Raw genomic sequence first — 26,289 nt, forward strand, 5'->3', positions numbered from 1 at the left:
AAGGAAGTACATCTCCTGCAGAAAACATTTCTGAGCAAGTAATGCCATTCTGCTAAGGCTGACCTTCTCATTTGGATCTGGGAAGCAAGTATGTTTATAATCTCACTGCTGAGAAATTTAATGTTATCCTGTTCATTCTACTCACTCTGGAAGCCCGATTAGGCATAAGAGAACAAGAATGTTTCTTCTTTTTAATAACAATTTTTCTAATTGTCATTATTTAAGAAAAAACAGAGATTAAATAGTCCCCCCCCTTCTCCCCTCCCCCATTAAAGCGAAAACGATCTCACTTAGGTCAGATAGGTTCATTGTGGTTTCTCCAATTAAGAAGCTATCATCCATCAGGATTGTAGTTATTCATCCATCAAGACTCTATCAGCCAAAAAGCTTGTAAAAATGAACACCCTTCTGTTATTTTTGAGGACACGCAGGCTGTTCCACAAGATCAGCTCATGCCCACTATTTCAGAATGCCTCTGCAAGAGATTGAAAAAAAGGGGAAAAGCGGTTAAAAAAAGCAATTCAGACATTAACAATGTCATGGCAACAGCAAATTAGAGCCTCAAAAGCAGAGCTCAGCTTGAGAAGGTTTAGGGAGTCACTGCACTGCAGGACTGAATGAAATATTCAGCACATAAAAGAGGTCCCCAAATGTTTTTTGTATTTGGGATAATGACACCAAGCTGACTGCTATTTATGTATACTTTTGCCTCACCATCGATTTTTTTTGCCACGAGAGATTTTAAAATAGTATACTTGTCAGGTAATGGTGGGTCTGTTCTGATTCTTGGGGAACTTTGGCATTTGCAAGTGTAATCATAAACACCAGCTTTTCCTCGAGCAGAAAGTTGCTGTTGTAGGAAAAATTGATAGGAGAAAAATTGAGTATTTGGGGAGAAGTTACCCAGCAAGAGATTTTGCCTCATGAGTAAGATGATTTAATGTGAGGTGACAGCCTGACCCGAAACCAATCGTGAGGTATGCAATCTCACTTTCCGTGTTTTCACCTAATGCTGTGCATGTGTGCAAGGAGACAATAAACCTCTTCTGCTATTTCTTTTCCCTCAACACCCTATGGCTTCTTCTCTATGTTTTCTCCCCATCAGGTCAATCATGTCAAGCTGTCCAAGTATCCAGTGACCATTCCCACCTCCCATAACCTTTGCTTTCCTGATCTTTACTCTAAGCTTCACTCTAGTGCTTACTTTCTTGATTATATTAGCTACCCATGTCCAATACCAGTAACAGGATGAGATATGGGGGGGGAAATCTGCATTGTAAAAAATGTGCTTTAGTTTTGATTTGGGCTTATGCCAGGCTGGCAGAGAAAGCAAAAGTCCAGCAGAGTATGCTCTGTACACTGAAGAAAACTCAGAAGCAAGACAGTACTCAATATTTATTTGTCTTGCGTTTGTATCCTTCTTTCTGCCTTTTGTCCTTCACATCTCTCAATTTTACCCTCCCTTTTGCCTTTGCTGCACTACTTTGGGAACTTGAAATGAGGTTTGAAGCACCTCAGGAATTTCTGTCCCTGTAAGTGGTCTCTTACAGAACACTCCATTTTGGTGGTCTACAGGGTGAATGCTGATGTTTCCAAACTCATCTGCCTGGTAGTTGGTGGGAAAATCTCTGAGTATCTTCGGCTGTTGCAATATTTGCCCATTTAGTTGCCACATCCTGAGAATTCTCCTGCCTTCAAAGATGCTGAGTATCTTTTAGTTAAGTCTCTACTTGCTATTAGTCCTCCAAACTCTTGCAAGTTACTCCTCCAAACTCTTTCAAGTTATTTCTCTCAGTGCCGGAATCTTAAGGTTTTGAACGTGACCCTAAAGTTATATTTCATATGGTGCTTACACAGGCATCCCGAGTCGTAGTGATGCCTTTTGAAGGCTGACCTAGAACAGAGGCCAGACAGAGTCAAAGAATAAAGTAGGGATTTATTAAAAGTCCTCCATAGATCCACCTTGGCAGCACAAGAGCCCAGCCAGGGCTACACCCAAGATGAACCAAAATGGACACAAAATGCACCACTGGTCACAGGGTCTCTCACTTTTATAAGTTCTGGCCCATTTGCATATTGGAGTTAATTGTCTAATTACAGCTTTGGGTTATGAAGCCCCATCCTTCTTGTTTTTCTCTCTTCAGTCTACTGTTGTTTATGCTCTTGGGCCTGAAATTTGGATGGGTTGTCCTTGGTCCCAAGCTAGAAAAGGAATTGTTTTGTCTACTTGCTCTGTGAAGAGAGCTTACTATCCCTTAAGAACTACACACTAAAGCAGTACAGAATCTGAAAAATATAAAAGCTAAAACCGAAGGCATCAGTAGGGGTCAGGTCAGTTTGGAGCTGTGAATTTCCCCAATGTTTCAGTCCAAGTTCTGCATCCCAGTGACTCAGTACCAACAAGCCTCACACCTTTCACACACAGGCATTGGAAGAGAGCAGCCTACTGGACTTTAAAAGTTACAAGCTTTTATGTCTTGCCAGCTGGGAACTTCCAATACCTGAATCCAAATCCGCTGTCCTCTATATCACTGGAAGGGCTGGGAAGCACTTAGGGTTTGGATCAGTCAGTTCCAGAGCTGGGTGGTAGCTTTAATGGTTTGTGCAATTTAGCTTAAGTGAGTGAAGGGGCCTTTCAGACTGTACAATGCCTGAAGTTAGGACACAGCAGACTGAAATCTGCTGTTCCTGCACACTCCTTGTGGCACTTATCACTGGCACATGGGGCTCCCCCCTGGGGTTTTCTGATGGAGAGGCTTTGTGGCTGGATCTGACCAGTGGGTTACTGAACAGCCTTAGGGTGGCAAGTCAGCTTCACATTTCCAGAAGGTGAGCAGGGAAACAGCACATACACAAAGCAGGATCTGAATAATATAATTAAGAGCAAAAACAAGCTACAAAGAGGTATAAAAAGTGTTTAGAAGTCAAAGTCAGAGATGTTCCTAAGGGTCAAACTTCCAAGTTTCTGGTACAGTTTGCTTTTTTCCACTTCTTTGGGAACTTTTAAAAAAAGCAATACAAGGGCTTAGATTTCACACTTCTTGGGTTTCCCTCTCCTCTGTGGCTGAGCCCCTGACTGCTCTCAGTTGCAGGAACCCTAAAACCAGAAGTTCCTCCTATACTGCTGCAACACTCAAGCAGTTGAGCCAGAGCCCAGAAAAGCCTTTATTGTGAAGGTGATTGAGCTTATTTCTCTCCCAAAGAAACAGGTGGCTGGAGAGGAGCAGTCAGGTTCCAGACAGAATTGACCAGGGGCAGATAATTTGGGTAACCCTTAAAAAATAGGCAGTTTTTCCTCTCCAGATTTAGACGTGACTGTTTTAGAGCACCTATTGCATGCAGTTAGAAGCTAAAAGATCTAGAAGAGAAGGATGAGAGTGAAGGGAAAGAGAAGACATCATCTGTATCTTGACAACTTTTAACTAGGTTGCCTATCAACAGCTTCATCTTAAAGAGAATAACTCTGCTGTTGGGAGCTTCAGAGCCCCTCGGCACTCTGCTAATCTCCTGTTATTGCTTGCCAGAAGTCCCTTAAAGCAGAGTATGGATTTTCTAACAGAAGCCCTAAAGTGCTGCTTTTGCACATAATGTATCCTCTCCAGTGCACAGCGCCCTTGACTTATGGTAGATAACAGCAGAGAAGTGCTTTCCTTGCATCTGCTCAGCCCTTCAGGATCCTGCTCCCCTCAGTCCCTCAGAGCAAGAGCCCCTTTGGTACAGCAGCCTGTCCTCTTATGTGGCTCTGCTCACCATCATTAGCAGATGAGAAGTACTGGCTGTGTAATCATCTGACAAAAGGTTTCTCCACAGACTGGGCCCAAAACATTTGTCAGACCAAGGCTGAGCCTTGCTGTAGCTGCTCCTGGTTGTGAGCACAGGGTCTGCTCCCCAGCCCACCTGACTCTGACGTGCGCTCGCCCACAGACACGATTCCTGGATCCCACACCTCTCTGTCCAACTTACTGCTACTGGAAACATCTGTCAGTCTCTTAGCACTTGTTCATCTGCCTTTCCCACTGCTATTCCTTCAGCCAGCCTGCAGGGCTCTGGGAGGTGGGTCCAGTGCTTTGGCTCTGTGTGAGCTGAGCTTGCGGGGCAGCCGCGTGTGCCCCTCGGAAAGGCAGGAGTGCTCCCCTGTGGATGTGCTGCCCACTGGCCTTGGAGGGTTTATCTCTGCCAGGCTCCCCAGGAATGCATGAGGAATGAATGCTGCTTAGGCCATCACAGCAGTATGTTCCCCTGACATTTTCCTGGAAAAGTATGGTTGCTGTGTGAACTGCATGGGGGAAGAGCTGGCTCTGGGTAAAAACACATCCCTGGTGCTGCCCAGAGTGTGATCATACACATGTGACTCTGGAAAGTAATTTGCTGTTGAGAGCACCCTTTCCCTCCACCACTTCTTCGTCATTGCTTGCAAACCACCTACTTCTCCATAGCTTTACATACCTTTTGGAAATTCCTCTCAGGCTAGATTTTCATCAGCACATTTGAGAAGGGACTGCCAATCTCACAGTCACCCCATGTGTATCTCAGAGCTACACTACCACCCTTTCTTTTCTTCCCACAATGCCTGGTACCACCAGTGACCAGAGAACCTGAGCAGCCCAAGAGCTCTGCTTGCCCTACAGCATGGCTATCACCCTTCGAGGATGCTGTGAACTGTCAAACCACTACAGAGCCCCTTCTCTTCCCATCTCACACTTGAAATGTAGTAGATGGACCACGTTTCCTTCCCAGTAACATTTGCATAACATCATCAATGTAATGCTGAAGGATGAATCCAGAGATTGTTTCCTATCCCCACGGCAAAACCACCCAGTGCTGCTTGGGGGTGCTCACCATCACAGTGACAGCACTTTTGCTACTTAAATGCTGTCAGGAAGCCTTCCTGTTGGATCAGTTAGCACAGAATTCCTGGTCTTAACAGCAGTAGGAGCTATTGATAAGGAATTACCTACAGATTTCTGTGTCTGCAGATGAATGTGCTCCCAGCTCTGTAAGCCTTTAACCTTGACACAGTGGTTGTTTCTAGTGTGGAAATGACCACCAAGGCCAGCAGTGGCAAATGGCCCCTGGCAGCTGGAGGTAGCCAGTCTCTTGGTCTTCTGTTACTGTTCAAGGATAAACTTTCCTTCATCTTGCTGTCTGACATAAACACACTCTGAATGATGGACAGGAAACTGATATTTTTGGACATTTTAATCATCAAAACAAATCAGAGCCATTTTTTCCTGCACATCCAAGTGATTAAATTTTAAAACAACTCCCCTTCCCCGAGATGGAAGGAGCTGAGCTAATGCCAGCACATGTACTCTATCCAATTTTATTTATTTCCCTGGAAGTAATTTTCTGTCTAAAAATGCAGATTTTTCAAAATCCACCATTTTCAGGGAAGGTGGTTCTGCAGGAATACTTGACAGTGAAAAGCTGAGCAGAACAGTTTGAATATCCTAATTTTTCCTACATAGCAATACCAATGCTTAGCTGATAAATGAAAGTGAGAGGAAAATTAAAATATAAGGAAAAAGCACAGGAGGATACTTTGCCATTGCTGTAGTGCAAACCTTTGATACTGCTGAAGTTGCACACTATCTAAACAGGGCATGGGGAGAAACACCTGCCAAAATCTGTTGGCACATTTGTTTTGCAAAAACCAGTGTAAATTCTTGTCGTGGCACTGAGAAGAAACCCCAGCATCCAGCTGGCTCTGATGGACATAGGATTGGCAAAGCCATACAAGACATCTCATGTCAAAAGAAAAAAAGAAAAAAAAAATTAAGCCTGAATTAGTGTGAACATCATCTCTCCCTCCACACCTAAGTTGATGAGAGCGATGAGTGATCACCTTCTTTGCAAGTGTTGACTGCAGTTCCTTGAAGAAGCTGGTGGCACCCACGTAGGCAGTGTGAGAACAGCCCCTGCTCCCCTCCTCTGCAGGGGAGAGTCCTGGATGCAGCATGTGCTTGGCACTGCCTGTTCCTCCCAGGAAAGCAGATCCTTCATCTGGCACCTGAGCCTCTCGGAGCGGGCTGCAGCCGCGCTTCCCACCCAGCATCTGTCCCCTGCCCCTGCGGATGGGCACGCTCCAGCCCTCATCTCACTCATCCCTGCAGCCTTGGCTTGGTGGAAAAAGGAATAACACAGACCCAGCAGGAGGGGGCTCACGGGCTCTCATTCTCCTCTCCCGTGTGTTAATGTGAGCAGAAGCAATATCACCACTGCCACTGAAGGCACAAACTGGGAGAGAGAGGAAACAGGACCCCTCCATCTTTTTCAGGGTTGGAGATGGTCACCTTGAACAGATAGTGAACTAGAGGAGAAGGTGGAAAGTGTCAGTGAAGAGACAAGAAACATGCTTGGGAGAAAATATAGAATAATTAAACAAGGGCTGAAAGCAGGCATTTATTGTACTTCTGGAAATGCTTCCAAGCTTGAAAGCATCTGAAGTACAGGAAAAACTGAGTGTTGCTGTCATGGTCCCAGGAGAGAGGGACACAGTTCATAAAGTATGTGAACTTCAGAGAAATGCAGGCATCTGTTATGGCTATGAAGCCTATATTTTATTTTATTTTTAATTGAAAGGATGTTTTGAATTTTTCTTACTAGCTGTTTAATTTATTCTCCAGTCTAGTTTAAAGTCAGCTCCTACTAAGAAATGGACCTCAAGAATAACTCAAGGGGAAAAACACTAATGAATCTCTGACATCAGTCTCTCCACTGGAAACATGGGACACGATGGAGCACACAGGGACTTCAGAGCAGGGGAGATAACACCTGGTGGGGCACAAGGCGTCTCTGCCATGGGCACTTTACTGCCCATTCTCTGCCCAGGTACTTGGAAGATTCCCTGAGTGTTATTTCCAGGAGGGAAAAGCCTGGCATTTCTCTCCTGCATGAAATGCTGCCTGGTCCAGGGGCCCTCTGGGAGTGGTGTGCCTGTGCTGAGACGTCAGTGACTCCACGTCAGCTCCCTGAGCACAATTCCTGTGCTTGACTGTCGGACCATCTTTGGTCTCTGAACATCTCTGTGATTTCTGCCGCTTCCTTTGACGATATAAATAATATGGTCTATTCTTAGCTCCACAGCAGTATATTCAAATCTTTATCTAAATTCTGCAGAGTTTTCCATTTCAGATGTTTGGGCTTCCAGAGGCAGACTGCTACTTATCCCATGCATGCCATTATTCCTTTGACACATGATCTAATAATTCAATTATCAGACCAATTACTGATTTTACTGAAATTTACTAGGAAAACATTAAAGTTTGAGTAAAGTGAGAATTCCCACTGGACTGATCAGCAGAGAGACCAAAATTAAATTGTATTTTTAATAGCTTCATCCTGTTGCAATGCACGAGGAGTATCTGAAAGCCTGTTGCCAGAAAACAAAATTCTGAACCCTGAACTCAGCAGAACTTTCTGCAGAAGTCTGAAAGACATCTTTCACTCATCATAAAAACGAGTTCATGCTGCTCAAGCACCAGAGTGGGGCCAGGCCAGTGGTGTCAGAGGTTCCTTTCCAGCCAGCAGCACTGGGAGTGAGCACTTCAGATGAATTATCCATGCAGCTGAACCTAAGTAAAAACAAGATGGGGTTAGAAAGGTCTGAACAGCATCACATGGAGGAGCAAAGCAACAAGAAAATAACTACTTCTTATCTGGAGCTGGATCAACAGCAGAATTATATAGCATTGTCAGCCCATGGTAACCCAAGAGACCTGGGCTACCCCAGGCATCAGTCTTAGATGCCTTGCAGCAGAACCAGGAGAACGATGGCCATGATGGACATCTCTGAAATGCTGCTGGGGATTCTTGTTTGCGAGGCACGTGCTCCCAAAGGACACTTTTGCAGGGTAAAAAGGCTTTTATCCCTTACAGCTACGTGTGATATACACCCAGCTTGTTACGGGCAGATAAACACGTGCCCTCCAAAAGACTGGACTGACATCTTACAATACAACACTTGCAACTTGCAGGTGTAAAAAGGCAAATTTTAAACAAAGTAAATGACAGTGATGTAGATAGCTACAGTTGCATCATCAATTAAATGACTGAAAATCAGCTTAGAAACTCTGAGGTCTGCCAGCTGCTGGTTTACAAACTTAGGATGGTGCAGTGCTGAAACAAGGTCTCTGTTTGGACCTTGTGCCTTCTCCAAGTTCTTGCAGTACCCAGAACTATGTTTCTCAACAGGTCTGAAGGTGAGGATTTGGGTGGGTTTGTGTACTGATGACACAAAACTGTTCAAAGAAAGTAGGGAATTTACTTTAAAGAGGGTGGAAATATTTGAATTCAGTAGGAGAAATTAACGTCAGGGGAACACATGTCCTTTCACAACCATGAAGCTTTTCCCATCTGCACTGTGGCACTCAGGGTACAGGGGCTCTCACTCCCCCAGTTTTCCCCACCTCCATGATATCTCTCCATCTTCCAGCATGACAATGAGTAAGAAAAAGCACAGAAATGCCTTTTAACCTTCAGTCTCCATCAAATCAGAATTTCCTGATGATGCATAATGCATAAGCACTTAGTGTGTTCCTTGTGAGGAGGGGTTAATGAGTGAAATGAATTGTGTTGTGCCAGGGCCTAATTCCTTTGGAAAGCTCCTCTCCCCTCCCAGAGCCTCTGGATTTATCTTTCTTAAATAAACACACTTCAGAAATCTTTTGGAGTGTAAATAAGTCAGGGCAGCAGCAAGAAAGCAATTGCCAGTGAATAATTTGTAGAGCTGCTTGCAGCTGGCCCATCCTCCTGGGGCCAGACCTGCTGGTTGGCAATGCCCTGCTTATACCTTGATGATCTTGGTACATAAGCTCCCTCATTTAAAGAGGCTTCCATGATCCCCACTCATTCTTTCCTCCACCCTCCCTCCCTTTTGAGCTGTAATCGCCAAGACACCGCTGACTGCAAGTACTTCAAACAATAACCTTCTGAATGATTTAGCAATGCAGCTCCTTCAATAACAGGCTTCTCTTGGATGAAATACATTCATATTTATGTAGGACAGAGGTTTTGGAATGCTATTAAATTTACATGGTGAGCTGGCAGAACAGCTATCTTCATCTGATACAAAGAATGGGAAAACAGCCTCTTCACAGTAGCAGGGAAATATTTAGGAACACAGAAAATTCCTGCCAGTGGGCAGTACCCCAGCTGGGGGATGAGGGCCATTCACATTAAAATGGAAAAGCTTGTGAGGTTATGAGTCCATCAGGCTGGCCTGGAGCAGTGGGATGGGAAGTTTGGTGGGTGTTACTTGTTTGACAAGGCCCTAATGGTGGAGCAGGCTTTGTACAGCTTGTCATAGAAATAAAGAGGAAGAAAACTTGCTGGAGTGCAGTGAAAGCAGGTAAGATACCACATCACACAAACTCTGGTTTGGTTTTGGATGGGCAGGTGAAGGTAGCATGGCTAAAGGTGAGGAGATAACACTCCCATGGAGCAAGCAGAGCTTTTTCCAGGGCACAGATGTCAGATAGAAAAGGACACCAGCACCTGACACTGCAGCTCAGAAGGATGTTCCCTGCAAAACACTGTTCCTTAGGAGTTTGTTATCCCTAATTCAGCAACATGCCGAGCTCACAGGTGAGCTCACCACACCCATGACAATAAACAGAAACTGGGTTGACAAAATATTGCCTGCTGTAGACCATGATCCCTTCAGCTAAGTCTCTAGAGAAAGGCCACAGGCTCATGTCTTGGGCCCTCAGCAGGCATTAACTGCAGATGCAGCCAGACCGTGCCTAGCCCAGCCAGAGAGAAAAGGGGTTTTCCTGGAGCCAAAGAATGAGCCAAAACACAGGTGACAAGGTGAATGAGCCAGAACACAGGTGAGGTCTGCAGTGTGAAGATCATGGGCTGTGATGGAAGGGAGTGGGGGCCCACAAATGGCATGTCCCAAACTTCACCTCCCATGCTGAGGCTGGGAGCAGAGCTGCTGGAAAGCTCCTGTGCCACCCTCAGAGCACAGCAGGACAAGGTCATCAAAGACCCACAGGTGCTGTGGATGAGTGACGTACAGGGTAGCCATGAGACAGGGATCGGCACGAGCAGCCACAGGTCCATCAGGAGTGGCCTTGCTGACCCCTCTGTGATATGGCACCAGCATCATTGCTGACACTGACCAGCCCCGTGTGCATGTGCAGTGTCTGGGTTGGGGAGCACTGTGCTGCTCACCAGCTCGGCCCCATGACGCTGATCCCTGTCTCACCTTGCTGTGTCAGCAACATCACCAGCCTGGGATGGTTTGCAATGGCAATGCTAAGGCTGCCCCCTCCTCCAGCAACTCTGGCCAAGCCAGGATCAGTGCACTCAAGGATAGATTGCTCAGGCAGGCTTTCCAGTGAGGGAGGAAAGCATCAGAGGATGGATGTAGGACTGCTGAGCATACTGCATCATTCTCCACCTCAGAGCTGTTCTGCTTCTCCCTTCAATGTGAGGGGCCCCGTGTTGGCAGGAGAGATGTGACCCCAAGCAGCGGAGTGCCCGTGACCTTTGAAGGGCCTGTGGCATTTTTTACGAGAGCAGAGAGCATTTACAGCAACACTGTGGCCAACCTCCAAAGCGTGCAGATTACTTTTTGTCTCCTTAAATATTCTTTACGGTGTCCATCAGCCCTAGAAATGCCAAAAGCACTGGAGCAGCTCCAGCTGAAACAGCTAACTTGGTGTTAGTCATTTGGCAAAGCAGCATTTTCACCTCCCATCCCAAACTGTTGTGCGTAGTAAGCAGGCTGTTCAATAATCTCTACGTTTAACCTCAGCAGAGGCTGCCCCCCAGTCATTGTCACAGTGGTGGCTCTGTGGTAAATAAGCAGTTGGAAGGAAGAAGTAGTATGGAAACGTGTGATCCCTTTATAAAACTCACTGGGCTGGAGGTGGCAAATAACTTCAGCGATTCCCGAATGGCCTCAAAACATAGCGGCTGCAGAGGCAAATTAGTCATTTTATGCTCTAAATACTTAATGTCAGTGCTGAAAATGAAGAGATGGAAGAATGTTGTGGAGAAGCAGATCAGGATGTGGCCAAAACCAAATCCCATCCTCATCTGGCGTGGAACAGCAGCAGAACCAGCACAGCAGTGCGGGCTTGGCCCTGCCCAGGCAGCTCTGTGAGCATCACTGACTGAGCAGGGCTAGGGGAGAACAACCCATACACTGTTTCAAATATTGATACTGAAAACCAACATTTTTTACTGAGAAAATGTTTGAGTTGCAGAGTTCTAAACAGAGGCCAAAAAGATGACTTCAAAGGTGCTGTCCACTGACAGGCCAAGGGACATGAAAGGCGCAGCATGAGGCTTTTCTCCTTGTGTGGGAAATAAGGAGGGGAGAGATAGGAAGCTGGCACTGCAGAACAGAATTTAAGCAAAAATAAAGGACTAACAAGTACAGGCTGTGGTGTGCCTTGAGAGGGGTCAATGCAGCAGCTCTCCAAGGCGGGCTAACTGAGGCAGCAGTAATGTGGACCGGGAGCAGCAGAGCCCACAGCTCTCACCCCAGGACGGGCAAACAGGAGCTGCTCAGAGCCCACCAGGCCAGCTGGTGGGTATTGTATCCACAGGCTTTGAGCTGGGAATGGAGCCTGGTACTTGGGCTCTTTTCCTCGTTTGATTAGCTCCTTTTCCTTTGGCAGCTGAAAAGACACTTGGCAGCACCAGGGCTTCACATCTTGTTGAGTTGAATAGGAGGGAGCAGGGTTTTGGCAGGGACAAAAGAACATACCACTGCTCCATCAATGGCCTCATTACTGAGTGCTGTGGCTCACAAGGAGTGGCAAGGAAAGAAGGAGAGCTTGCTTCTGGTAGGCAGACAAGGGCTGGAAATGCATTTCCAGCCTGACCTATTACTCTGAAGATATCAGCTCAAAGGCAGGTTGAAAGCTTGACAGTTTTTATCTGTGGAGGAGATGTAAGCATGTATTGTCTATCCCTGGCTGAGGGTCTGGAAGCCAGCCTCAGTGTGTGTGTGTGTCTGTCGAGGCCAAGTCAACGAGCTAAGCCACCTGAAGCAGAAGGGTGGCCCAGAAAATGAAGAGGCAGGCAGGTTTTTAGGAGGGGGTTCGAGTGTCCTGACTGCTCCACAGATGCTTATCACCTGATCATGTTAGGACCAAGGGTAACAAGTGTATTGTCCCCTGTTCAGTCTTGAAAAACCAAAACATGAGACATTGGCCAGCAAATACTCCAAAAAAGTATAATCCAGCCACCAGCTGGCTGTATTTCTGCTCTTATTCTATAAGTTTATATAAAAAAATCAATACTGTTTATTCATTCAAACATAATGACAAGACTGTCCATGCAAATGCCATTAACAACCTGAGCAGATGCATTTTTAAAGACAACTGGGTGAGAATTTTTTGCAACCCAATAATAATGTGTCCTGTAAAATCTATTTTCTCTATCATTCTGTCCAAGTGATGGGATTTTCAGGAACATTCATTGTTCCCTGCTGCTAACAATTTACAGTCAAGCCCAGTGTGAATCAGGCTGGGTCAATACCGAGTACCTTGGAAAATCCCAGCTCCTGTATTAATATTTTGAACTATTTTGACGACCAGTTGTACAGAGAGTACCACACAATTTATGTCATGATTAAGTGGGGTGAGTGCCTTGAAAGTTGTCCAAGAGTATTTGCAAGTGAAAACTCAACATGATCTATAGGAATCATTTCATGTAGAAGTGAAGTTCAGCCATGTAGGGATGAAAGTTATGGCAGTGGCAGGTAATCCAGGAACACAGCAAAGCGTTTAGGATAGAAAATTAGTAAGTGCACACTACTCTCAGTGGGTACTTGCAAGAAAGATGAAAAGGGGACAAAAAGTAAAATGGCTGCAAGGGACAAGAAGTAAAATGGTTTTGATACAAACACCCAAGTCCCGTGCTCTCCCCATTCTTAAATCAATCATCCCTACAGGTCCATCCTTGAGCCCCAGGATCTCCCTATGGCCCAGGTTTTTCCCCACTGAATGTCCCCTGGGAAGAGGGGGAGCAGAATGACTGGTCAGGCTGCTTTTCCAGCAGCCTGTTCCTGCTGGCCCTGCACTGCATGGACCTGACTGCTCTCCAGGAGCCAGGGAGGGTGACACACCAGCACTGCCTGTTGGGATCAGTGGTGACAGGCCAGCTCTATTTCCCTGCAGGCAGGCTTCCCATGGCAGCCCTCCAGCTCTGGGCAGAGCTATAGGGACCAAATTCCAGCCTTGCTTCTCCAGGGCAATTTAGGAGGAATTCCCTGAAGTTAAGCTAAATTTAAAACAATTTCAAGGAGGAGGAGTGAGAAGAAAACCTCATCATCTCAAAACTTGCTCAGACAGAGGCTCTGCTCCGCACACCAAGATGAATAATAAATAGCAGTCATCCTTCCATCCATGGGGATGGATTGGCTCTGCCCACAGCAGACGGTGTGAAAAAAAAGTGTGAGGTGAGCATTTCCCATCAGCTCTCCCTCTGGGAACCTCTTGCCCACATGGTATTGATTGAGAGATGGAACAAAGAAAAAACATTAATTAAATAAAATGTTTTAACATCAGGCAGGACATCAATGGCTGAGTTGTTCATCATTCCAAAGAGTCTCTGAGGAAGGGAGAGGGAGAGCTTGAACCCAAGGCTGACTCCAGCCCGGGACAGAGAGCAGCACTAACAAACCCTAATGTCCTCCATCCCTCCTGGCCACCCCAGGGAAATGCCCAGGCTCCCTCCTCCTCTCGCTGTGTCAGGAGCCCACTTCAGGCATGGTGGAGCTCTGTGTAGGTTGTGCTGCTGAGGAGCAGAGACCCAGCTTGGAGGAGCTCCTGACCCAATGCCTGTCATGTTCCCAGGGCATCCGTGCCACCCCCTGGGACACAGAGCAAAAGCCACCCCCTGGGACAGAGAGGAAAAGCTCTGGCAGCTTACTTGGCATCATGATGCTCAACTTTCAGCAGTCCCCTGAGACAGAGGGGAGAGGAAAGACAGGAGCAGTGCATCTGCAGGCCGGCGTCTCGGCTGGCGCGGGGCAGCCTCTCCCCTCCCTGGCTGATATCAATCCCATAAATGATCCCAGGGGCATTTGACTGCAGCAGGCACTTACATTAAGGGCAGCTTGAACTTTAGAGCACCACGGTGGAGCCCCAGACCCACCTGCCTGCCTGCTCTTGTCAAGGGAGGGTGTTGTCAGACAGGGGCCATGGCTGTCATGGGTGGGCCATGGGGGGCACAGGGGTCTGTGCTTTCCCCATGCCTGGTGCTCCAAGTCTGCCATCCTGGCAGCTGGCTCAAAGGGCTGTGAGAGCAAAGCCATCCTTGCAGGTATAGTGAAAGGGCTGACTACAGCTTGGACTGCACACAGATATTAACACACTGCACGGCTCAGAAACCCTGGAAAATGGGTGAAAACATGTTTCTTTCCTGGAAGAGATGAAGGGATGCTCTGGTGCTCTGGCACCTCCCGCCTGCCTCACTGCCCTGGGCTGTGGTGGGAGGAGGCAGCTCTGGCAGTGGGAAACTGGGGTGACCAAAATCAATAGTGAGCTGCAGCCCTGGCTGGGGAGCTCCTGGGACCGGGGAAGTCTCTGCCTTGGACAATAGATTATTTTTAACTAGCTCCAATCTTCAAACACTGTAGCTTAAAAAAGGGGAAAAGAAAAGAATAGCTGATTTGTGCAAGCTCCCCTGCTCCCATTAAGTCTGTGGAAGTGGTGCTCTGCATTTCAATGGGGGCAGGACTGAGCTTCTCATGAGATAAATTGCACCCTGTCCCTTTGCATGCTCTGTGCAGCTACTCCTGGCTTGTTTAGCTTCGCTCTTTCCTGGCCCCCCTACGAACACCCCTCCCTCTCTGAAACGCTCCCCAGCAGATTTTTTTGTTGTTGTTGTCATTTAGCTATTCATTTTCCATAGGCTGCCTTCATTCCCGTGGCCTTTTGCAGCTAGGAGACAAGATGTTGCCTTGGAAACAAAGCCCCTTAGATGTTTGGAGTCTCTGGGATTGCTCTGTCTGCTCCCGAGTACTTTTAGGTTATTTTTATTAACCACACAAAGATGCAGCAGGCTCATAGCCAAGGCAGAAAGTAGCCCTGGGAGGTGGAGGGAAGGCAAGAGCCTTTCTGGCATCATTCACTATGCTGAGGATATTTTTTTGCGATGCACCACGGGCTGAATGCCTGCAAGAGAAATGGCATCTCCAGAGAATGCTGCACAGGCAGGGCTGTTCCTGGGGCTGGGATGGCTGCAGGCAGGCAGAGCTGCAGTAGTGCAGGGGAGAGGGGCTTGCCAGGAGAGAAAAAGCCAAAGCAACCAGAAGGGGGAAATAGAAAAGTTAGAAATTGCAGAATTCTGATTTTTTGGGGCTTCTCACTTTCCGACTAACTGGCTGTGCCACTGTGCACTCTGCTGCTGAGGTGAGCATGGGGACTACAGGCCTGGGCTGCTTATTTTAGAAGAAATCAGATTTCTAGACTCGTTAGGCAGCTGTGAAAATCTCTGCTCCAAGGTTTTATTGTCAGTTCTGGTCTGTGCTGCTGGGCGAGTCCAGGGCAGCACAAACAGACCCTAAACCTGAGCTTTGCTCCCAGCTGGATGGCTGGAGAATACTGGTAACTTCTGCCCTAAATCTGTCTGTGGGAGAAGTCTGACCCATTCTGCAAAGGGGCTCTGGGAGGCAGTCAGTGACTGTTATCACATCCCAGTATCCACTGGCATCACTGCATGACACTGCCAAATCCCAGTCCCTTCATGGAGGACATTTTGGAGCAGGATTTTTCTCCTTTTTCTGAAAAGATGTAAAAAAAAAAAAAAAAAGAAACAAAACAAAAGCAGATTAAAAGAAGCTCCCTAATCCCCGGATGGTAGTTGAAATATTTCCAGACTAGCCAAAGTATTCCAAAGAAAAAAGTGAATATATATAATTTTCCAGTAAATACTCAGTACAGTATTAAGCTCGTGCCTTGCCACTCAGGTCAGCAGAGTCCTCTGCTCTGTACAGCCACCAGGGAGGGCTTCCCACTGCAGCAGCTGCAGGGCTTGCAGACCCAGGGAGGGTGGTACAAAGAGAGAGGGAGCACAGAGGGGAAGGAAGGAAGGCACTGAAATAGGATGAATGTGAGAGGCAGAGGGTGAGGAGTGGTGGTGCCACCCCCCAGAGATGGACACCAGCAGGTCACAGTGACAGACAGCCTCCACCACGGTGCTGAGAGGGTGCAGCCATTCCCATTCTTGGCTACAGGCAGGCACTGGGGCCATCCCCACTGTTCTGTGGGGGGTGAGGTGACCTGTAATGGCAACACAGGGTTTTAGGGGGGGATCCACCCTCTATCCTCTCTTGGTATCACACAGGCTTACACACAAGGGAGAAACTCCATTGTTTTGTGGCATTTTCCACTGAGCTTCACAGATGCCCAGGCTAGTAAGATGCTCTCAGATTTTCTTATCCCTTCTGGTGCATCCTCACCAGAGCAAGGAAGTCTGCCTCACCCTCACAAGTGTCATAAATGCTGGGTGTTTTTTTCCCATTGTTGCTGATTTTTCTTGTTGCTACTACACGATGCCATGGTTACAGAGATGTAGGACTAATCCAGTGACAGCAGTTCATGAGCTTTTTTTGGTTTTGATATTTTTTGATGCTATATTTGTGCCAGAAGAATAAATAATAAATATACACAACAGCATCAAAGATTTCTTCCAGCCCCCCAGCCTATTTCTGCCTACCCTTGTTAAGCTGTTAGAAGGGTAGTTCTCTGCCAGCCACTTATCTTATGAACTATCCTGTCATCTAATGATGCACCTGAGGTCCCATTTATCCATTTTCTCTGAAAAGAGCAGTTAATAAAAATAAAGTTCCTCTTAATATCCCTGAGAACAGCTTCCCCTGGAACAGCAATGCTCACACTCAACCCAACAGGTTCCTTCCCCTCCGTCTTCTTTCCCTTTCCCTCTTCTTTCTCTCCCACCTTCCCCCTATCAAAGGGTTGGGGAAATTTCTTGATGCTCTTGTAAGAAAATATAGGACATTTTTTCTCTGCAGCAACCTGAAACAATGTGTAAGCAAATCTGTTAGTGTGTGACGTGCCTCAGCTCCGGTGAGGAGGAACTTGCTGGAGGTTAGTCACTGTAATCCCTGCTGATCAAAGGAAGAACTCCTCCAAGCCTGTTACAAGCACCCAAGTCTTGATTTTGCTGGAAATACAGCAGCACAGGGGAGATTTAACTTAACCTCTGTCTCTCATCTGCTCTGAACTCTGTGGCTCCTTTTAAACAGCTGCAGACTCCTTGACCAGTCACTGCTCAACCTCAGCCCCATCAGAGGCAGCTTCCACTCACAGCAGAACCTCAGCCAAAGGCTCCTCTACCCCCACCTCTGCTCCTCCCTGCAGAGAAGGGCTCACAGCCACCTGGAAATTAAGAGAGAAGAAACAAGGATTGTAATAATGAGAAGTCATATGCAAAATTTTGCTGACCAATCTCTCAGTGAATGGCATCTTGTCAAAATCTACAAATCCAGTTAAAATCTACGACTCCAGTCAAAATGTACATGTAGTCATGGACAAGAGGAATTTATGTGAGAATTTTTCAAGAGGATTTTGCATTCCTGAAAGGACAAAGTAATTTGCTTTAATTTTCCCAACTTTTATTCAAACCCAAAATTTTTGTTTGAAATTTGACATACTTCTAAAAAATTATACTGGGCACCTAAATAACTCAAAATATTTTGATAGGACTTAAGGCAAGTGCTTTGGCTGGATGTGAAATTAAATTTTTCAGAGGATTTTGGGTTCGCAGGAGAATCCATGTTTCATCCAAGCTGATTTTTAACACCTCCTAATTTTTCAGTTCTGCTGCCAAGTGGAAGAATCAGTATTCTTTGTCTGCTGTGATGACTAATGTCACATCAGCAATGCAAGAAATAATTTTGACACCCCCCCCACATCAGGCACAAAGCTTGAGTATGCACAGCAAACCCACTGACTGCTCTGTCAGTGGAGGGCAGTACAAAATCCCTATCCAGATATGCCATTTAAAGGTTACAGAAGAAATTATGGGTTATGAGAAGAAAAGAGGCCACAGGGAGATGAAATTTAACAGGTTGGGGAGAAGGGAGGGATTTTCCCTTTCCCTGTTTTCCTTTAGGTATGGATCTTCAACAGAGATCACCAAGTAAAAAAGGACCATAAAATGAAACAGGGTTCCTTCTGGTTGAAACACCATCTCTTTTTTCAGGGACAGATGAATGTAACCCACAGGCTTAGTCCCTCATCACAGAGGCACTGATAAATCTGTGAGATTAATTGCAGAGTGGAGATTAGCACCCACTGTTCAGCATCAAGCTCTGAGCATTAAACCAATTACTAGGTTCCAGCACTGCACAACTTCCCAGCAGGAAGGCACTGCCCTATAAACCAGCATACACAAGTGGCATTTAGCCAGAGATATTAAAAAATCTTTCTCCCAGGAATGCACCCACCACAGGAGATGGTTTCCCTTTCTGCTCCAAAGACAAAGCCTGTTTTCCCCCTTTGTGATGGGAAAGCTTGGAATGAAACTGTGTCCCCTCTGCCCTGCCATTTTTAACACAGTCCCCCAGAGGGATGTTGCTGTGGAAAATCTTAAGGACATTTTAGGAGTGGAAGATGTACAGGCTAAACCCATCAGGAATTCCCAAACCTGGAGTGGGTTCCCAGAGAATCACCACCACTCCCACTCTGTTCAGCCTCAGCCGTCCCCGTTGCAATGAATGGAAAATATCCATTTATTTTACAAATGCCAGGAGCCAACGCAGCTCCCCCACCTGTGTTCTCACTGTGGCATCCCAGGCATTTCCCTGCCGTTTACTGCAGCACAAATACTCCAGTGCTGTTACATTTTATGGACTTCTACCCAGCAGAGGATATTAGGGAGAGGAGAAGGGCAGTAAGCTGCAAGGATTTTGCTCTCTCATCTTTCCATGTTTCCAGCCTGCTCCTCAGCACTGCGGCAGAGCACTTCCCTGCAGAGCATGAAGCCATGCGGCTAATGTCCCCCATCTGTGACTCTCTCTCTCATCCCCTCCCTGGTGGGCAGTGCTGTCTGTGCCTGCATAGCCTGAAAGTCCTCAGTGAGGGATGATGTTTTGGCTTTCAGGTCCTGTACCCAGACCCTTTGCCCAGTGCTTGTAGGGCAGAGGGCCCATTAAAGCATCCTGTTCTTGGAGTGATGCTGGGAGAGCCTGCAGTGGCTCTTGGCCTCTTGGGGATGCCCTCTTCTTGAAATAGAGGGGCCTGGATGGACAGAGTGCTGTTTTCTTTCCTGCCTTTGCAGCTAGTGGGTCAGGACCTATTTTGAGACCATTTAACACATGCTTTCTGGCTTCCCCATTCTTGCTTGGAAAAATCAGGTCAGCTACCCACCGCGTTCGTCTCGCCCAGCTCTGGAGCTTCTCTGAGCTCCTCAAGAAGAGGGGAGGACCCTACATTTCCTAGAAAAAAGCAAATTGAGGAAATAACTTGTCCTTGCAGGTTGAGTTCTGTATTGTTGGGTCGTGGGTTTTTCCCCCAATAATGAATGAGCCATTATTTTCTACAGGACGTGGAGCTATAGAAATTCTTACTAGGGTGGTGGGCAGCTGGCAGCCCAAGAGCTGAGTCTAGTCCATGCATTATCCAGTCTCTGGATTGCCAGATCGTCATCAGTCCAAACAAACCAGGAATATTAATTTATATGTGTTGACGGAGGGGAAAAGAGGGTAATACCCACATAAGGGCTGGCAAATTTTATTTGGTCAACTGCAGCATCATCCAGAATGGGAATGAAGGTAGTATTGAACACAGAGCAGTTGGCCTGCTGTGAGAAACATCATAATCTGCAATATCAGTCCTGCTCAATATCTGCCCAAACAGGAAGCAGCAGACAGAAAAAAACAGGTATAATAAGGTTTCAGGCTAGAGATCCTAGACCCCTTCTCAGATACACAGAACTGTTTGGCCAAGACAGTCAGAGGTGATGGTGCCATCTTGGCTCCAGAAGGATATGAAAACCAGGGCTGTACTAACTGCCAGCCAGACAGCACAAGCTCACGAGAAGATCTGGATGTCACCCTGGCAGCCTGGTTATGTGTTCTGTACACAAGAGTCTGTCTGCTCCCAGACAGACAGCAGCCCTTCAGCATTGTATCCAAGTCAGCCAACCTTTTTGTGAGAGGTTTGCACAAGGGTGGTTGGCTACTGTGACTCTGTGGAAAAGCCAGCCATCTCTAACTTCATGTTTTAGGCTTAGCTTTGCTGTGTGATTCAGACTTCTAGAGAGCACTACACTGAGCTTTTGGGTAAACCCCTTTCTCAGACCACTGGGGTCTCTGTCCAGAGTTTTGCATTTCCATATCCAGCTAACAAGAGTGAAGGGGGAAGTCTGGGTGCCCACCTCCAGGTAATCTCCAAAGGGATAGATATTAATGAGCCACTGGATAGATTTTTACCTGCTCAGTGCCTTCCAGGATCTCTCAGCAAGCCAAATGCCAAGCCGAGGTGGGAGGCCTCAATTAAATATTCTGAGGGTAGATGGAAGGGTGCAGGAGGAAAAGTTGTCTCTCCCACGATGCACAGCAGCTGCTTAATGCCAGACAGACTTCCACAGATTGAGAGGTCAGCTCTGAAACACAGATGTGTGAGAAAGAGAGGGAGAGTGAGGGGGAGAGTCATACATGTAGCTATTTATTCAGTCTACAAAAACTTCCATGGACTTGGAGCTGGGCCCTGGATGTCTCTGGAAAAGACATATTCACCAGCCATACTTTGTTTCCAGGATTTAATCAGGCTGAAAGGCTGTGAAAATCACTGGCTTTTGCTGCAATGCAACCAGTCTTTGGCTGGAAGTGGGGTCCATACTTCTGAGACAGCCTGAAAGGAGAAGGGGGAGGTTTTTCAGTTTATGAGACACGTTCTGCCATGAAGTTACAGGACATAATTTCTCACTGGAGCAGCAGAGACACATACTGCTGTGCCCTGAGATCAGGATCTGGTCCCCCACAAGGGTTCCCTTCCAATAATGACTTTTTTGCATGCTGGATGGTCTCTAGACATGAGTTTGATTATCCCCAGGTTCATGACTCATGATGGCCACTACTATTTCCACAAGGTTCCTTGCTGATGACTGGTACTGTGCTGATTTGCCTCGTACCACCAGATTGAAGTGCTTACAGTGTTTATCTTTTCCCCCACTGCATGGATTTTCTGAAATGTTCAGAGCAGCAGCTCCTGGTACAACCAGCCACCAGATGAAATTGGCCCAGGGTTAACCTTTGAGACAGGCTAAGTGACAAGTATCATTAATCAGAGCAAATAATAGCAAAAAAATTGATATTTACTGGGATTTAGTTCACCTAAAGGAAAGGACAGTACAGTGTGGCACACTAGCTCATACCTCTGTTGGCTGTAACACAGCACAGCTCTGTAAGGTTTAGCAGATTTGTACCACACAGCTTCACACAAAGTTTTGCCTCTCCCTTAAAATTCCCCTTCCAGAAAACTATTCCTTTTGGAAAAAAAATTAAAATTAAAAGTCTCCTATTTAGTGTTCAGGCGACTTCAAAGGATCAGAGCTCGGATTTGCCCTGGGATAGTCAGAGATGGGTATCTGGGTCCTACTCCAGTCTGACTCTGCAGCAGCCAGGGCAGCAGCAGCTTTGCTGGTACCTTTGTAGTGCAGCTCTGCTGGTGTCTTTGTGGGCACCAGTCATGGGTGGTGGTGAGGAACAAATAATTAGGGGTGGTCTGTATCAGGGTGATGGAAACTAACCTGCTTGCAGAGACAAAGGCAACTGCCGGCAGTGCCAGACTGCAGGGAGGGGCCCCTCTCCCTTCCAGCCAGGTAACACATTAATTGGCATTGAGGCTGTTGCAAGGGAAGTCACAAGTTTGTATGCTGAGCACAGGCTGTGAGCTCGGTGACAGTGACATATGGGAGACAATTAAATAACTGCAGTTATATCCAGGTTAGGGAGAGAACAGATCCCCTTTTGAACGGGATTTATACCAGAAGTGTGGTGCACAGGTAGGCCCACAACCTGGGGTTAGGAATGACACATGCCAACTTCCCACTGTGTTTACAAGCTTCTTGTTCACATCTGCCGGTGGATTTCAGACCCTGCCCTGGCCTTACAGAGCTCTCTTCATTCCCCAACCAGAGTGAAGGGCTGTTCTTTAGTAAAGCCTAATTGGTCTCTTGGCTTGATGTCTACAGGCTGGATGTATAATTTCACTTTACCACAGTCTATAAGCTCAGCTGTGTCCCCAGGCCATGCCCAGCCAACTTTAATTCTCCTGCTGTAGGTGGATGGAATCAGCATTCAGGAATGACACAAAGTGTCAAACCCCACTCTCCATAATGAGCTGCCCAAAGGCATTCAGCTCGGGTGTTAGGGTTTCACCTGCTATGGAAAATGCAAGGGGAGTGGCAGCAGGACGTGTCAGAATGCTGCAGAGATAGGCTAGGATGCTCGTGCTGGGTAAGAACCAGCACAAAGGAGACCAGCCTGACCTCTTACCCTCCTCCCAGATGTTTTGTTCCGAGGAGACAGAAGACAGAGCAGCTGGGAATGGCAGAATGGTGGTGGAATGAGCCCTGCACCATTTTGTAGCTCCTTCCAGCAATCCCAGGGACCAAGCACTACCTATTTTTAGCTCCCGAGGTAGCTGAAATACCACCGTGATGTTCATTAACAGCAGCCCTGTCGGGTGGGAACTGCAAGGCAGGGAATGGGGGGCTGGTTTGCCTGTTTTGTTTTGCTTTATTTAATTGCTGGCTGCAGTACAGAGGCAGAGCGTGGCAGGAGGCTCGGCTCCTCTCACCTCGGGAAAAGCAGGAGCAGCACACCCAGGGGAGGCAGGCAGGGAAAAGTCAATCAGGCAGTATTTAAAAATCTACCTGCTGGGCCCAGGGGGAGTTGGAGATTTTAATGTCATTCCCAGCTTGAGACAGAGCCTGGAGAGTGAGAAAAGAAAGGGGTATCTTCTCTTCTTGTATCCTTAATTGCTTGTTAAATCATCTAACAAATGCCTGAACTCCTGGATGGCTCCATGCTCCTAGGCAGAGGGACTTCAACCTTGGCAGGGGGAAAGGGTATTTTTGAAAGTACTTATTGCACCTGCTTTTTCTGGATCTGTGAAACCAAGAGTTGAGTGGTTCACTCTGCAAAATAAAACTGAGTCTGGAATATTGTTACTACTGTTCAGCAGAAGCAATAAACTTTCCTTTGAGATCTTCCCCTGTTTCAGCCTGCTGACTCTGTCTGCCCTGCAGGCAGGTGTCCATGCTGTGGGAGGAGAGCCTCTCCTGTCCCCAGAAGGGACCTCCAGTTACTGCAGAGGAGCATGTACCAAAATAATCCCCTGCCCTACATGCTCAGCCCCACTTCTGGCCCAACAGACTCACAGATAACCACAGCCAGAAATGTCTGTGCCTGGTCACTCCCATTCTGCCTTGTCATTGCTGCTCATCTCTGTCTTCTGCTCAAACCCCCCTGTGCTGGCTCTTAACTCACAGGAAACTGCCACAAGTCTCAGTAGTTGAAAAGGTGATGCAGCTATTTCCCAGCACAGAAAAATATGATGGCTGTGCCATTGCCTCTGATGTTTTGCAAAGAGCAGCCTGCAGTTAAATCCACAAAACTCAGAAGACGCCCAGACCATGCCCATGATGGCTGGAGAGCTTCAGATGTGCTTTGCCATCACAGACAGATGGACAGATCTGTGACTTACCCCTCTAACCCACATCCAGCAGTCACGATAACATACAAAGACATCCTTCTACCTGACTGGAAGCACGGATGCTTTTCCTGTATCACCCATACACAAATACTGGGGCCAAGTCAGACCGCAGTCATTAGCAGGTTTTATGTCATTTAGGGTCTGTGAAAAGAGCAGAACTGCTGCTCCAGCAGGGCAGGCAAACCATTCAGATGATTTATGAATATTCACTCAGCTCACAAAGCACTCCGGGGCAGAAAACAAGCTTTTGAAATTAACTGAACTCTTCAAGGTTCTTCGTTTGGCTTTGAGGTGTGAGTCACCAATATTTTTTCTCCAAAATGAGCAGAGTCGGTACAGAGGGCTGGGAGGATTCCTGGGCACTAAAATATGAAGTTAAGTGCTCTGTGAGAAAGATTTTATGTTCATAAAGCCTTCAAAGCATAGAGTCCACCCCATTAAGTTTTATGGGATACAGTACTGAGACATAGAGTACTGAGACTTCTTCAGCCCATAAAGGCTGGATGGTCAGGGCACCTGAGGCTCTTTCATTGAGCACTAAAATCTCCAGCAGCTTCAGTCTCCAGTGCTTTCGGTTTGGGGTCCTGCAATTTTTCCACAGTTTTGGTGTTCAACAAAGAGGTTACAGAGTTTTGATCCTGCAAACCCTGCCATACACTTGTCATTCCCATCCATACAATAAGATTATTGTGGTGCTCCTCAAAGAGCACTTCTAATTGTCCCCAGCAAAGCATGAGCAGAGCCTGCACTCCCCTCTCGAGATTTGTGTTTCTGGTCTGCACTTGCTGGCTTAGATCAAGCACCCTGGAAGGCAAAGATTTCCACCTGCATTTGGCAAGAATGGGTTCAGTCTAGCACACAAGAGACAAGAGAATAAAACAAGGTTGTCTTCACAAGCTGCATACACACAAGGAACAAGAGCTCCTCTTTTCCAATTAATTATAGCAATAATAATTTGGTTTATTTCAGCTAGTAGAAATATGAGATTTTCAAAGCAATGAAAGAAAAACTCTGCATATTAGTCAACATCTCAAGGGTTTCAGGAGCCTGTGGGTGCTGTGGGAGTTTACTTCTTGCAAAGCAGGCAGAGGGGGTCATGAACTTGGGTGTCCTTCTTCACAAACGAGTGAGGCATCAGCCACTGTGGACTATTACAGGAAGGCTAAACTCAGCTATTCCAAGTCTGTCTAGACATTCCCATCCTAAATCTGAGACATCTTCCAGACCCAAGTTGTGTCAGAGCACTGTCCTCCAGAAAATGTTGCTCTCCCAGTGAATCTCATTTTTTCTCACCAAAAAAGATTCCATCTGAAAATGGCCAGCTGGCCCTGCCCTCGCTGCCATGCTCTGTAACCGTGGGAGATTCCTCTCCCTCTGAGTCACAGAGCACCACAGCCAGCCAAGGTGGTCTGCATTAACATGAATTAGCTCTCCTAGCAGGGGCTCATAGCAAAAACAAGAATTTAGGAAAAGCAATAAACCAGCATCTGGAAAAAATTGTTTCTGGAGTCCTTCTGCTGTTCTCTCTGATACAAATCCCCCACTTCAGCAAGTTTCCACTTTTAGTTAAAGCACGGCATTGTTGCTAACAATTTTAAATATCCTTGTACATGTATGAATTCCTATCTGTTCCCATGAAATTCCACATGTGCAGTGCAGACTTCTTTGTCTGTTGAATAGAAATACTTGTTGATATGAGGTGGATTGCACAAACAATCTTTTTCCTTGTGATTTCCTTCCTCCATCCTCCTTTTGCCCTTTCAGCGTGGATGCTAAAGCCCCATCCTGAGAAACACAGCCTCTTTACTCCTGGTGCTTTGGTGAACTGTTTCTGAAATCTCTGGCTCAAGTTCTGCCGTAGGCATCAATGTGAGCTCTTGTTTCTTTCCTCTGCAGGCTGATGCCAAGATGGTCTGCGATGTCGTAAGTCGGATGGAGGACACAGAGCCCTTCTCTCCAGAGCTGCTGTCAGCTATGATGAGGCTCTGGGCAGACTCTGGGATCCAGGAATGCTTCAACCGGTCCCGGGAATATCAGCTTAACGACTCAGCCCAATAGTGAGTATCCCTGTCCGTGGCCTTGCACGTTAAGAAGTTGCATTTGGATTTGTTAAAGTTTTAACTAAGTGAATGACCTAATGGCAGTGGAGCTAAACGTGTCTCTGCTTACAGTTTGGGGTGTGTGTTGTGTCACAGGCCTCTGCAAAGCACAAAGGATCAGGCAGGACATTCATGTCCCCTCTTGGCCAGTCTGGGGTCAGGTCTGTGACCCCAAGGCCAGGTTCCCAAACAGCTCCCAAATGTCTCGAGGTAGGTTCTTGCAAACATGGATCTAGCAAATATAGGCAGAACCTGTGGGCACAGCAGATGGCTCCTTTGTCTATCTGACTGAGAACAGAAGGTGTGATCACCTGCTCTGTACAGCAGTACAGCTTTTGGGTTTGCTTTTCTTTCCTCTGTTTGCTTTTCTTTCCCACTGTACTTTCTGTCGTTGTAGAGTGTACTGATAGGTCAGCTGGATTACAACCAAGGGTAAGGGACATCTTTACTTTTCCAGGGGTATTGAGTTACTCCTGTAA

The 26,289-nt window shown here is 46.8% G+C and overlaps 1 protein-coding gene across 1 annotated transcript in view; it reads left to right on the plus strand.

Moving 5' to 3' along the window:
* GNAO1 (G protein subunit alpha o1) overlaps positions 1 to 26,289 on the plus strand; it is a 129,910-nt gene that overhangs the window by 66,563 nt on the left and 37,058 nt on the right. Inside the window, exon 4 of the mRNA XM_009090660.4 lies at positions 25,608 to 25,768. Within this exon, the coding sequence (XP_009088908.1) occupies positions 25,608 to 25,768 (161 nt within the window). The remainder of the gene's footprint in view (positions 1 to 25,607; positions 25,769 to 26,289) is intronic.

This window comes from Serinus canaria, chromosome 11 (genome assembly GCF_022539315.1).
Source record: "Serinus canaria isolate serCan28SL12 chromosome 11, serCan2020, whole genome shotgun sequence".
Lineage (NCBI taxonomy): Eukaryota > Metazoa > Chordata > Aves > Passeriformes > Fringillidae > Serinus > Serinus canaria.